The 13,214-nt window shown below is 32.1% G+C and overlaps 1 protein-coding gene across 1 annotated transcript; it reads right to left on the bottom strand.

Annotated features, from left to right (window-relative positions):
- Nucleotides 1-6,212: 6,212 nt before the first annotated feature.
- LOC139872568 (intermediate cleaving peptidase 55, mitochondrial) lies at nt 6,213-11,791 on the bottom strand. The gene is made up of 14 exons (XM_071860469.1): nt 11,635-11,791; nt 11,460-11,534; nt 10,287-10,550; nt 10,080-10,172; nt 8,705-8,911; nt 8,283-8,386; nt 8,104-8,170; nt 7,902-8,009; nt 7,707-7,799; nt 7,488-7,578; nt 7,305-7,375; nt 7,120-7,175; nt 6,645-6,705; nt 6,213-6,521 (listed from the first exon to the last, which is right to left on the bottom strand). The coding sequence occupies exons 1-14, from the start codon at nt 11,692-11,694 to the stop codon at nt 6,408-6,410; spliced, it is 1,464 nt and encodes a 487-aa protein (XP_071716570.1). The 5' UTR covers nt 11,695-11,791; the 3' UTR covers nt 6,213-6,407.
- Nucleotides 11,792-13,214: the final 1,423 nt, after the last annotated feature.

Genomic DNA, 13,214 nt, shown 5'->3' with positions numbered 1-13,214 from the left:
TATGAAACTGATTTTGATTTGTTTGAATTGTTTTCTTGGTGATGTTTGTGTTTGAAACTGACTTTAATATGTTTGAATTGTGTTCTTGGTGGTGATGTTTGTGTTTGAGTATCAGATAATGGTGATATAAATAAATGTAAAAATATGATAAATCATATTTTGACAAGATAGGGTTGCAGGTTCAGTCCATTATCAACTGTAGGTGAAGCAGACTGCAAAACCGAAGTTTGAAACTTTGGTTTTACTGTTTACCTGCAAAACCGAAGTTCCAAACTTCGGTTTAGGGTTTTCCTGACAATCTGAAGCAAAACCGAAGTTTGAAACTTCAGATTCGGCAAAACTGAAGTTTCAAACTTCGGATTTACCATTTTTGTAATAAAAAAAAAAAATTCTATTTTTGCATGTAATGTGATTAAAATTACTATTTTTTAAAAAAATCCATCAAAATTAAAAACCAAACCAAATTAGCCGAATCCCGATTCAGCTAATTTTATTTGAGTTTGAATTTTGTAGGCTACAAGTAATAATGGTCATAACATTCAACATTAACCATCAAGCTCCCAGAACAGATTATGAGCTCGGAACTCATTTCTCCCAAAACAAATATCTTATCATTATCCTATTTCGAGATGTCATATTTATCACGCGAGTCGAAGCTCATAGCCTATCTTTGTTACCGAACAAGCTTCATGCCGAGCTCAAATCTCAATCCAACCAAAGTGATACGTGTCACTCCACTCATAGCTCGTAATCTATATTGGACACCGAACTGGCTTCATGATGAATGGCTAAACAAGATTAGGTTGTGAACTCCGAGTGGTTTTCAGGTGAGTGAGACTATCTATCCTTCGCCTCGTCACTCGGAGTTCACAACCTATATTGGTCTTGCCTTTGGCACCATGAGTAATCTCGAAGGTAATCTTCTCAAATTATCATCTTTGAATGATGTTTTAAAAAATTTTAATAAATATAACTGAATATCAGTTGGGTAATAGCATGGACCCGACCCAATTCTCTATCACGACCATGTTCCTGACATGTTCTTTTATTGAGGTTCACCATAGAATGCTCATACCCGTGACATGTCTATTTCAACAATTCAACAATATTATATATAGGATATATCCTTTCCCTGCTACGTCTACTCTTTACATGTCCATAGCTGATAGCTTTATGGAACTCACATATCAAACTCTTACAATCGTGCTTCTAGAACCTTCTATAAACTTGAGTTTCAATATAAATACAACTATAACGTTAACATAAAAACATAAAAAAAAGGTTAACATCCATCAAAAATTACTAACACCTCATACAATCACAGTTTTAGTTATTATTCGCCTCTTTTAGATTTAAATCCGAGGATTGTATTTGAAATATTAAAAGATTTGCAAGAAGAAATATTTTATGTTGTCTTCTTAAAAAGTAAACATTATTGTTTATACATTTGAATGGCTGTGTATTTTATTCTATAAAGATATAACATGCTTTCCTTTTCGGGGGATGATTATAACACACACTTTTTTGATCCTCACACACCTATTTTAACCTTTTACTCTTATAATAATACTCCATTTCTTTAAATTGGTGTGTAAGGATCAAAAAAGTGTGTGTGAGAATCATCCCCCTTTTCTTATATGTCAAAGTGGACCACACCTTTTCTTGGGGATATATTGAGCATTATCTCCTATATGAAACACAATGTGTCGCAGAATCTTGACATATCTTATGGTGGTTTATTGTACAAATTTTGGTCCAAGCAACCGTCTCCCCATGATACTTTCTTCGTCTCATATTAATTGTCCTCAGATAAAAAATATATAGTTTAAAGAAATATCATAAATTAGTACTGTACTTTCTGTTTATTTTTTTTTTTACTTTTCAGTTTTACCCTTACATTTTATTTCTCTTATAATCCTATCCACATACATTAAGCACATAATAGAACTTAAACTTCTCAAAAAGTTCAAGATGAGCCTTGCCCCCATACCATTTGCGTCCTGCTCTGAGTAATTCTTTTATTATGAAAGTGGACAATTAATTTCGTACATTTCAAAATGGAATGATGGACAATAAATTAGGGACGGTGGGAGTAAATAATAAAATAATTACTACAATCAATAAACCCTCATATTTTTATCCTTGATCAAAATTAAATAATACAAATAAGAATCATGTTTGAAACAAATCAAAAGACAGTAAAAAAATTCTTAAGAATGTTCATCAATACTCGTCCATAAAAACAATAAACTTGTTATTAACGACTTTACTAGCCCGGCCCAATGGCCCATAAATCCCTTACATATATAGTCACATTTTGGTTAGTCAATGAGTCCTCTTTTATCAATTTCCTTAACATAGTTTGAGATTTCAAAGGCTTATGATAACAGGATACCTTTAACATTGAAATATTTAAAGCTGCATTTATTTATTTATTATGGTAGTTTTAGAAAGCAAAGCAATTTGGTACCTCTTCGATGAGGTTAGATTATTTTGACTCCAAGCTCAAGGTAGTTGTGATATCGGTTTGTGTATTCAAGTTGAATCTTCCTTGTTCAATGTTCTCGTCTTCAATTTGATCAATTTAGTTTACAACTTCCAATCAAGTTTAATGGGGTAACTTCATACGTATAGGGTCAATTTTCTAGTCAACAACGATCAACGGTTCTATTACAAACTCAGTTCCTAGTTTTAGATGCACTTTCAATTGTTCCACTAGGGTATTTACTTTAGTTAGTTGCAATTCTTCATGTTGTCTTTGTGTGCCTTTAGGCATATTCTTTTGTTTGTAATCTTATGTTTTTCATCTTTTTGATGAATTATCTGTATAATATTTTCTAAATTTTTGCTAAATTTTTGCCGGGAATAAAAAATTTACGTATATATTGCTAAAGCAACCTCTTTAATCTCAAACATAGTAGGGTAGTTCACAAGCTTTGCAATAGTGAGCAATGCAATAAAATTTTTGTGCTAAATTGTAAAATATCTGGAGTCGTATAAATTCAAATACAGTAACATTCATTTCTCATGTTCAATTTCACTAGAGACCGATCGATAAGTAGCTTATCGAATCAAGACAAATAACTCGATCAAGATCCAATTGACCATCTAATTCACAATTTCAACTCAATCATCAACCCGAAAACAAATAACAAAAACTACTCACTGAAATTTAAAAAATAACTCCTTTTTCTCAAAATACACTGAGATTGATTGATGCATGCTAAATCAATCTGTAGAAACAATCATTTTCAGATTGCAACATTTCATATGATTTTCCGCATGAACACGTCAATCGGATACTTACACCTCCATCGTCATGTTGTTTGAACTGCACCCGTTCCTCACTAACTGCATCTTGCTCTACAATTGCCTGCAAATTAAATTTAAGTTAATTAACCTAATACAATTTTTTATTTAATTTTCTAATTGACAAACAATTTAAATTTACTTATTTTGTATCAAAAAATATGTAGTGTAAACTTGTTATTTTCGTGTAAATGTGAAAGATCACTTGTTATAAATAAGACAGTTTATTATTTATATATTTACTAACATTGGAATTCATAAAAAATATATTTACTAACAAAATCATTTTGAAATATATTTAATACAACTGATCACTAAATTAAACAAGAACAAGTTAGATAGATATGATGTACCTGAGATGGGATATCATCATCATTAGCATTATCATCATCATCATCATCATGATCATCATGATCACGATCATCATCATAGTCATCTGCAACATAATCATGTTCATCTTCTTGATCTTCTGTAACCCCAGAATTACACCTTTTAAATTCAGACTCGGTTATCCGTTCTTCCATTTTCTTCAATCTCTGTTTTTAATTAAGAACAAATAATAATAAAAGATTAGTCCTTTAATTTTAAATCAACCATATATAGACGACTAAAAAGAAAAACAACTGCAAGAACCTAAAACAGAGTAATATACTCAAGAACTTATCAACAAACCTTGACCTGAGGACCATCTTCTAGGTCCAAACACGCAGTTCTTGCTCCTGCGAACGGCGGCGTTGTGGTGGTTTCCGGCCGTTTATAATTATCAGAGTGTAGTACTGTACGGTGAATTGGGTTTCTTTTTACGGTGGTTGTTGCATGTTCTTGATTGGTCACACTTGAATTTACGTCCGATTTAGTCTGATTTTTCTGGGTACTGGTGGTGGTGGTGGTGGTTACTGCATCCCGAAATTTAATGATGGCGGTGGCAAGAGCGGCGACTAGTTGAGATTCTTCTTCGGTGGTGGTTGCTGTTGGTGGTGGTGTTTTTGGGGGGAGGCGTAGTGCGGTGTAACCAGAAAGGTGATGAGGATGGTTTCCGGTGGTGGTTGATGACGGTGGGTAGGTGGTGATTGGTGGCAAGAAGCCACGTGGATTTTGATTGGTGGTCATTTTTTTTATGAATTTAAAAAACGGTTAGTTTAATCAAAATACGGTTAAATGTGAGAATTGTGTTGCGGTGTAAACCTATATATAGGATAGGAGTAGTTCCCGTTTTCATTTATGGCTAATTTACAAGATAGTCCTTGTAAAATGTAAATACTAGTAATTTATAGTTTTAGTCCCCGTTTTATATTTGAAAAGGATCCTAATTACTAAACGGGTCCGAAATGATTACTATAACTAGCCCCGTTTTTTACTTTTATTAAGTTCTGTTCTTGAATGAAATTATGACGTCTATGAAGAATAAGTGACGACTAAATAATTATTGTTTGTTTTATGTGCTGAACAGTGACTGAATAATTATAATTACAAATTTAACCCTGTACATACGGCAGCTATAGACAGTTATTTTAGCAGTTTTGAAACGGTAGGGACGAATATGATAATTCACATTTTCATGACTTAAATTATTAAGACATTCTATTTTCATTGAGTCCAAAACAAACATTATACCACTTATTCAATTTTATATCATTAAGTCCAATTAAGTTCATTAAGTTCTAATCAAACGGAGCCTAAGTTATGCTATGTATAGCAGCGGAGAAATAGTTTTTATCGAGGGGGAATTTTTTTTTAAGAGCGTGACAACTTTTTTGGATAAAATATAAATGTTTTGAGGCAAAATATGAAGATATGTTCTCGTTCAGGACAAGACAGGACAGTATAGGACAAGTACATATTCGAGCATCATTAACTAACTCCTTCTCAATCTCGATTCGTGTTGTTATAGAGTTTAACATGAAAGGAAAAGAACTAAATAGAAATGAGTACTTAGCTACGGGTGAAGGAGTAAAGAGTTTCCCGCTATTAAAGATATGACAGAAATAAATAATAGGAAAAGAGCTCCTCATTCATCCGAAATAGTAGGACGTGGTCGGCGAGAATTAATAATTGGGGACAGATAGACCGGTAAAACCACAATGATCGGACATGATTGGAGATCGCCAACCTTTTTTTGGCATAGGATGAAGGTTTTTGAACAAAATTTGAAAGTTTTTGGTAAAATATGAAGGTTTTGAACCAGAATTTGGAGGTTTTGACAAAAAAATAAAAAAATAAATAAAAATAAAAATTTACTGTAGTCAAAATCGAAAATCCAAAATTTTTGCACTAAAATTTAAAAATCCACTAGATGCGAATACTCCCTTGTCCCTTCTAATTATCGCGGCCTGGTTAAGTATATTTAAGTAAAAATACTTGTCCACCCAAATAATCAGAACATGAAAAATTTTATTCATATTTAGCCCCGTTTTCTTTTCGGATGAATATATTTTCAAAATTTATGTAATTGACATTTCACATCAATCTATCAATAAAATCCCTTTGAAGAATGTGAAAAAAATAAGGTTGCACGTGAACCATTTAGAATTTTTTTAACAACGAAGTTAGAAGTCACTCATAGGGAGACACACTACCGAAGGAGTTACTACCACCCGATCATATCTGTTTCACCTGTCAAGGATGTTTCATCGAATAATTGCCATATGATAGACTCTGCATGTAATCACTTTTGAGAAACACCATCCGAACGACTGCCAAAGGAGATGCTCACACAAAACTTCCGACGACGTGATTCGAACTCAAGACGTTCTGCACGCATAAACCCGGATATCCGGAGTACCATACGGGCAATGTCTACTTAGTGAACCATTTAGAATTTACCTTATTGAGTTGATTAAAAATATTTTTTCAGGTTCGTTTTATTCTAAAACCGGAAGCAAGAAAGAATTCCAATTCCAATATAAATTATTCAAGGTTCGGAAACAACTATGATTGTACATGTAACTAAATTTTCTAATACTCCGTAGTGTTTAACTACTTGTAATTGTGTTGTAATTGAATCGATATTTGTCACTAGATTTGACACAAATATCAAAAGAAAATAATACCAACGCCGACCAACGTGTATACAACTGCTTCGAAGAATGTAGTGCGACTCACAAACTAGAAGCAAAAATGTTGCTAGCCTCAGTTGTAGTTGAACCATAGCTGTGGTTGTTTAACAAGGTTTCGAGGTGATTGATTTCTTTTGGTAACGATCCTGTAAGTACCTGTTTAACCAACAAAAACAATTCAACTATTGTCTAAAACGCTCATTGCTGCAATTTAGATGACACTGAAAAGGGTATTAAAGTTAGAATCCTTGGGCTAAAATGCTATTTTATATTCTATACCTCATAACCTGATTCTGTAATTAGGACCTCGTCTTCAATCCTGATCCCAATGCCTTGGTATCTAGATCAAACAGTTCAAAAAGTTATATGCTTTCTAATTTAGATGGTTGAAAATCTGAATGATTCAAAGCTTCTGAATGAACTTGATTATATGAATGACAATAGCATGTTGACATAAAAAAAAAATCGTATTAACCTTTTGCATGAATAAATTTAATTATATTAAATAGTTATTTGATAAGTGCTCAAGAAGGATATTAAAGAAAACAGATGTGTTGAATGGTTCAACACATTTTCTTGTCATTCAGATGTCACAAACAAATGCACTATATGTTCTACATTCAGTGCTGAGTAACTAAGAGGCAATCAAACAAAACCCAACATCCATTTCATAATTCATATATTTCATATATTAACGAAAAAAACTAAATTAAAACTATGAGAAAGACTTGAATTACAAAATGGGAGTGCTTACCTCTGAGCACAATCGTAATTGTGAGGGATATAAATTCCTGGTTCAATTGTTATCACCTGTTCATAGAAGTTTTGTTCAAGATCAATTAACAATTAGGCTAATGAGTGTATAAATACAATAATCTAAAAAAAAATATTCAGTCTTTTTAGTAACAAAACTGATGATGAGATTTGGAAAAAACTTACAACGCCTGGCTTTAATATTCGGTCATAGCCGATCTTAGAACAATCATGCACGTCCATTCCCAGATAATGACCTGTATAAAAGAACTTCGAACATTATTTTGAAGTAACCTAAAGTCCTAGTAATAAAATAACTTTAACTGTTACTTTCACATATATGATAATGATAATTAGAGGATTGACCACCTATGCTAGTTGGATTCAACTCGTGAAAGCTATTGACACGACTATCTTTCAAAATTCCCAGCTCCTTCAATCCTCTAGCGAGTTTGTCAACCTACATAACAATACATTAAACAAAAGGCTAATAAAATTAAAATTGCTAATGATAGTATAATATTATAAAATATAATATATAAAAATAAAAAAGCAACAAATAATGAATACATACTACTTAAATCATACCGAGTAGTTGTGTATACGCTGAATGCTTGTACCAGGTTTGCAAAGTTCAATACATTCCTTGTTTGTCTCTACAATCAGATCATACAATTCTTTCTGAAATACAACCACCACCATCACCATCATCATTCATCATGATATAAAATAACATAATAAAGAAAAAAATATAAACAGAGTTTGTGTCAAGTCAAAACATACATGAACATCGGAAAATCTGCCACAGGGAGGCCAAGTGCGAGTGAGGTCGCTTACATAGCCATGCAACTCACACCCGATATCCATCAAAACAAGGTCTCCATCTTTGACCTAAAATCCAATATTCGTAATCAATGAAAGCATAAAAATTTAGTGTACAAGTAATAAAATTATATTTATAAAAAAAATTAAAAATAAAGCTCACTTTCTGGTCATTTCGAGAATAATGAATAACGCTACCATTTGGCCCGCCACCGACTACAGGGTTGAATCTGGGGAACAGTATATCATTAAAATGTAAGTAATAACTTAGGATCGTGTGTGTGCACGTAGACAATTTTAAAAAGAAAGAAAGTAACGTAGTTTAAGAGAAAAAATACATACGCCATTCTCTGGGCACCTCTCATTCTGCACTCATATTCAACTTTGGCTGATAAAATACTTTCAAAAGGAGATATCTTGGAATGCAGCATAGTTTGTAACAGAGCCTATTCAAGACATTAGTAGTACATGGTGTTAACAAGTAACAAAAATAAATAATAATTGAATTTAAGATGAAACCTATGATTACCACATTAACTACTACCATATACCCAAAGTTTAAAAAATAAACAAATAATCCAAAAGAAAATGCATATATCTTTAGCTGGTTTGAAGAATCCAATTTGGAAGTTTACATAACAAGTACTCCATTACATATATAAGATGGGGAGAGATAAGGTAAAAATAAATACACCATATGATAATTATTATAATTATGATTATTTTATAATAATAGTAAAGCTTAATGTGCAAACACAGCATACCTGGCAACCAATAGCAGCAGATTCTCTCATCAGATTAAGTTCAGCTGACGATTTTACCCATCGTGCTTCATACGTGTGTACGGATAGATCATCTACTTTGCCATTATAGACAGCTTTCTGAAATGCCTCCAAGTTCGTATAAGTTGGGATAGCTGTCTTCACATTATGATATAACTTTGAAGATTTTTTTATTATGTTTGGAAGGACCTTCAATAAAATAAAAACAGAAGTGAGAAAGTAATTTCGGGCCATTACAAGAGTTGAGCAAAGGGTATTTGCTTTATGCTGTAAATACTACAATTTGTGCCAACCATAACTCAATCAAATGTCATTACATATCTCAGTGGTTTTTCAAAATAGTTTCTTGTATGTTGAAAATGGTTTCCGATTAGAATATTATTATGCTATTTAAAACGTTAAAGACTGAATTTGAAAACCAGTTATGGATGTTAAGAGGTACTTTAAAGACTGAATGCAGAATTCTCAAGACTCTTTGGTAAATTAACGTAGATGCTGAATGCATGTAAGAGTGTACTACTGAAATAACAACAATGTAACCTTGAGTGATCTATACTTAATTAAACAACTTAAGTTTAACATGATATGACTTATTTAAACAACTGAACATAGCATCCTTTGAAAGACTTGAATGAAAATGCAGCATCCAAAACCACCCCAACCATGAGAAATCTTCCTTTCATACGTTATTTTGGGAATAATATTATAACCATTTCTTAATTTGACGACATGGATTAATTACACCATTAAGGTTTAAAAAAAAAAAAAACGCGAGACCGACATAAGTCGGTCAGGACCTTGAAAAGCCGAGTCGGTGGAGACGGATGTTGACCAACATTGTCTTTATAATATTATTAAATATAAATATTTCAAAAATAAAGATTTTGAACATTAATATTTTTAAAAAATGATTCACAAAGACAATGTGGTATTAGTTTAAATATTATATTATATAGGTTTTTTATAAAATGTTTAATATAATATAATATAATATAATATAATATAATATAATATAATATAATATAATATAATATAATATAATATAATTAGTAATTATATTTTAAGGGACACTATGTAAGTCGATGTTTTTCTCCGCTTATTTTTAAATGGGCTTGGGATTTTCGTTTACACTAGAACAAGGTCAGACAAAAAGTCAACTTTTGACCGACGTTGACCAATTTACACGACTTTGGCCTCACACTTAGCGTTGACCGACTAATTAGACGTTTTTGGCGAAACGGGATGGGCTAGTCACCAAACTGTCGCAACAGCCGCCACAACCACCATGTACACCATTGAGTTGTAGTGGTTAAACCATAATGCCAATAAACAAAGGTAGAAGTGCTAGAATACTAACATTATGTAACTTGCTGATAGGATACGACTCGTCAGCCTTAAAAAATTTAGTAGCAACATCAACTCCAGCGATCTGTCCTTGCCACGTAACTTCCTACAATTCATTGCATACATTATCTAGCCACCAGAGTGTAAAGATCCATGCTTTTTAATATCAAATTGTTATGCAGTTTCAAAAAAACTTTGAATTACAAGAACTCAGCCATACTTGAGGAGAGGGTTCAGGCATGAACATGCATAAACCAAAATCACGACCTAATACTGCAATCCCACCAGGCTGTTGGCATCCAGTTATATAATGATAATCGGCATCTTGTCGAAAAGTGTACGGAACAACATCAGTCATCATCTTTACAGGAGCCGATGCAACAATAGCCACACTCTTTTCAGGAAGAAGATCCAATAACTTCCTCCTTCTTGATAAATATTCATCACAACTGATTCCAGGTGTAATTTCACCTTCTTTTAGTAACTACCAATACAATCACACAAAAAACAAAATCTTAATAACCAAAAAAAAATAATAAAAATAAAAATAAAAAAATAAAATAAAATAAAAAACTAGTAGATATATAGATACGACGATCAATAAGAAAATGGGCAAAATACATAAAATAGCAACATACTAACACAAATGTTACGCCTATGTTTTTGCACTTAAATGTGTTCTAATTTGGTCATTACAAGTACGCTTTATGTTCTTATGTTGTTCGTGTAGAAGAAATGATGTTTGCTGCTAGTTACAAGTATCTTCGGTGCGACTACACTGTACAATGTGTGGTCCACAATCCCGTATGTATATTCTTAAACGGTTACTCGCAAGATGCGTGCAGATAGTAGAATGTCATTTGCCATTATTTTGTTCCATTTTGGTCACAATTTTAATCAAGGTTGTAAATATCGCTACTCGGAGAATACTCGGTAGGGACTTTAAGGGAGTAATAGATAACTCGGGGAGTATCAGGGAGTAATCAAATCGGACTTTTTAAAGTTTAAATAATAAATTTCAAAAATATATGTGTAATATACAAGAAATCCATAAACATAAATGTTAATATAATTGTATAGAAACATAACATAATCTTCATTTGTTCAAGAACTCTAAAATTATGATTTAAATTCATATTCAAATGTCGACGGATATTAACTTTGACCGATTAAATCAGAAGTTGACCAACTAAATTAGATTTGAGTTTTTGACCCATTAACCAATGCTGACCAATTAATTACTCGAATTTTGAAAAATCGGATCGGCTGGTTCCTAAAAAGGAGTAACCGGGGAGTAATGCAGCTGATTCTAATCAAACAAAAATAAGACAGAAAAAAACATACTGTTTTGCTATTTTATCAAAATCAATTTTCTGTTAGAAAAACACAAAACCTGAGGATGAGTACTTGGGGTAGGTTGTCCAGCATCAAACCACTTGTTTTTAGAATTAAAACGTCTCACTAAAACCTACACATCAAAAGCCATAAATAAAGTTTAGACTTTAAAACAGATTAAAAAAATGAATAATATAAATATTATTAAAGGTAATGTAAATGAAGGTACGAACTTGATTGAGTAATCTGAATGATGATTTATTTGTGGTCACTTTTCGGTGAAGAAATTGCATTCTGAAACTTACTTCCTTACACGTGTCTTCTTCAATTGATATTTAATTGGTAATATTGTAAACAATAGATATAGTTATTGTATCTAAATAAATCATGGTCGTCGTCAACACCTGGATTTTTAATTTTAGGGTTTTAGGGATTCAACCTATAAAGAAAGGGGAAGAAGAAAACCAACCTCTGTTTTTCATGTTTCGTCTATGTTTTAATAATAACCCTTGATGTTTCACTTTGTTTAAAATATGTCCTCGTAGTTGTGTACTTTCTATAAACTCTTAGTTCCTAACGAGGTGCAATCGGGTGTTACTAGTTGTGAAATGCAAAATAGGATCATCATATCTCCCATCTTAACCACCTATAATCACATATATATCCAACTAATAATAACATAATATCAAATATACCTAATTTAAAATACAAATATTCTCATATTTACTCATTTCATTAAAAGATTTGATTTTAACTAGTGTTCGAACACTCGCTTCGCGCCGGGGTTCGGTTTTCAATGTATTATATTGCGTTTAGTTTGTAAAATTATTTTGTGGCTAACGATGATATCATTGAAGCGCAACTCGAGTCGAACTAAAAGGTATAATCCGTGAAAGATTTAAATGTTATTTTAAATTAACAATATATGTACATCTCCGCGTTTCACTATGGAATTGTCGAGTTTTAAAAATTTAACGCAAAATCGACGTGTATGAAAAGTACCTCAAATATTTAGCGTTTTTTAAAAAGCGTCTGATTTGCGTATAGTTAGTGACAGTGTGCTCCTAAAATTGTTTCGAGTTTAACGATGGTTTCAGAAAAATTTAACTCGGTGCGAGCGAGAAGATATGGCCCGTTGAATATTTGGGTGTAGTTTTTTTTAATTTTTTTTATGAAAATGAGTATTTGACACTTTACTCCCTGTTTGGGGGGTCGATTTTAATATTTGAACAAACTATGAGGGCTTTTTTTTAAAAAAAAAAAAAAAAGGTGGAAAAGGGGGGAAAAAGTGAAAGAACGAAAGCACCACTGACAACTATTAATTTTTTTTGTCTGTTAGGTAGTATATAAAGTATGTAGTCGATTTATAACGAATGAGAAGTTAATGGTTAAAGTATAAAATGTTAAAAGTTTGTGATAAGTTTGTAAAAACCATAAAGTTAGCTATTATGTATTTTTTGGGGCTAAAATGTAAGTAAGTAAAAGAGTGGGGGTGTTTTGTGAAACTTCTGGGTTACTATCCATTTAGGCTGTGGCTTTTAGATATAAGATATAATATAATATAATTCTAAAACAAGACAAACTTTATTTACTAAACACTAAACACTAAACCCTAAACTATAAATTATAAATGCTAAACCTTAAACTTCAAATCCTAAACCATAAATCATAATGATAGGGGTTTAAGGTTAAACTATTAAGGTTTAGGGTTTAGGGTTTATTGACCATTTAAAGTTTAAAGTTTGAAGTTTATTGATCATTAGTGTAGCGACCCCGACAAATCGTCAAGTGACGGCGTCGTCTACATGGGTCC

The sequence above is a fragment of the Rutidosis leptorrhynchoides genome, chromosome 10 (assembly GCF_046630445.1).
Source record: "Rutidosis leptorrhynchoides isolate AG116_Rl617_1_P2 chromosome 10, CSIRO_AGI_Rlap_v1, whole genome shotgun sequence".
Lineage (NCBI taxonomy): Eukaryota > Viridiplantae > Streptophyta > Magnoliopsida > Asterales > Asteraceae > Rutidosis > Rutidosis leptorrhynchoides.
Note: the sequence above shows the minus strand (reverse complement) of the source record. Positions and strands in the feature narration are given on the sequence as shown.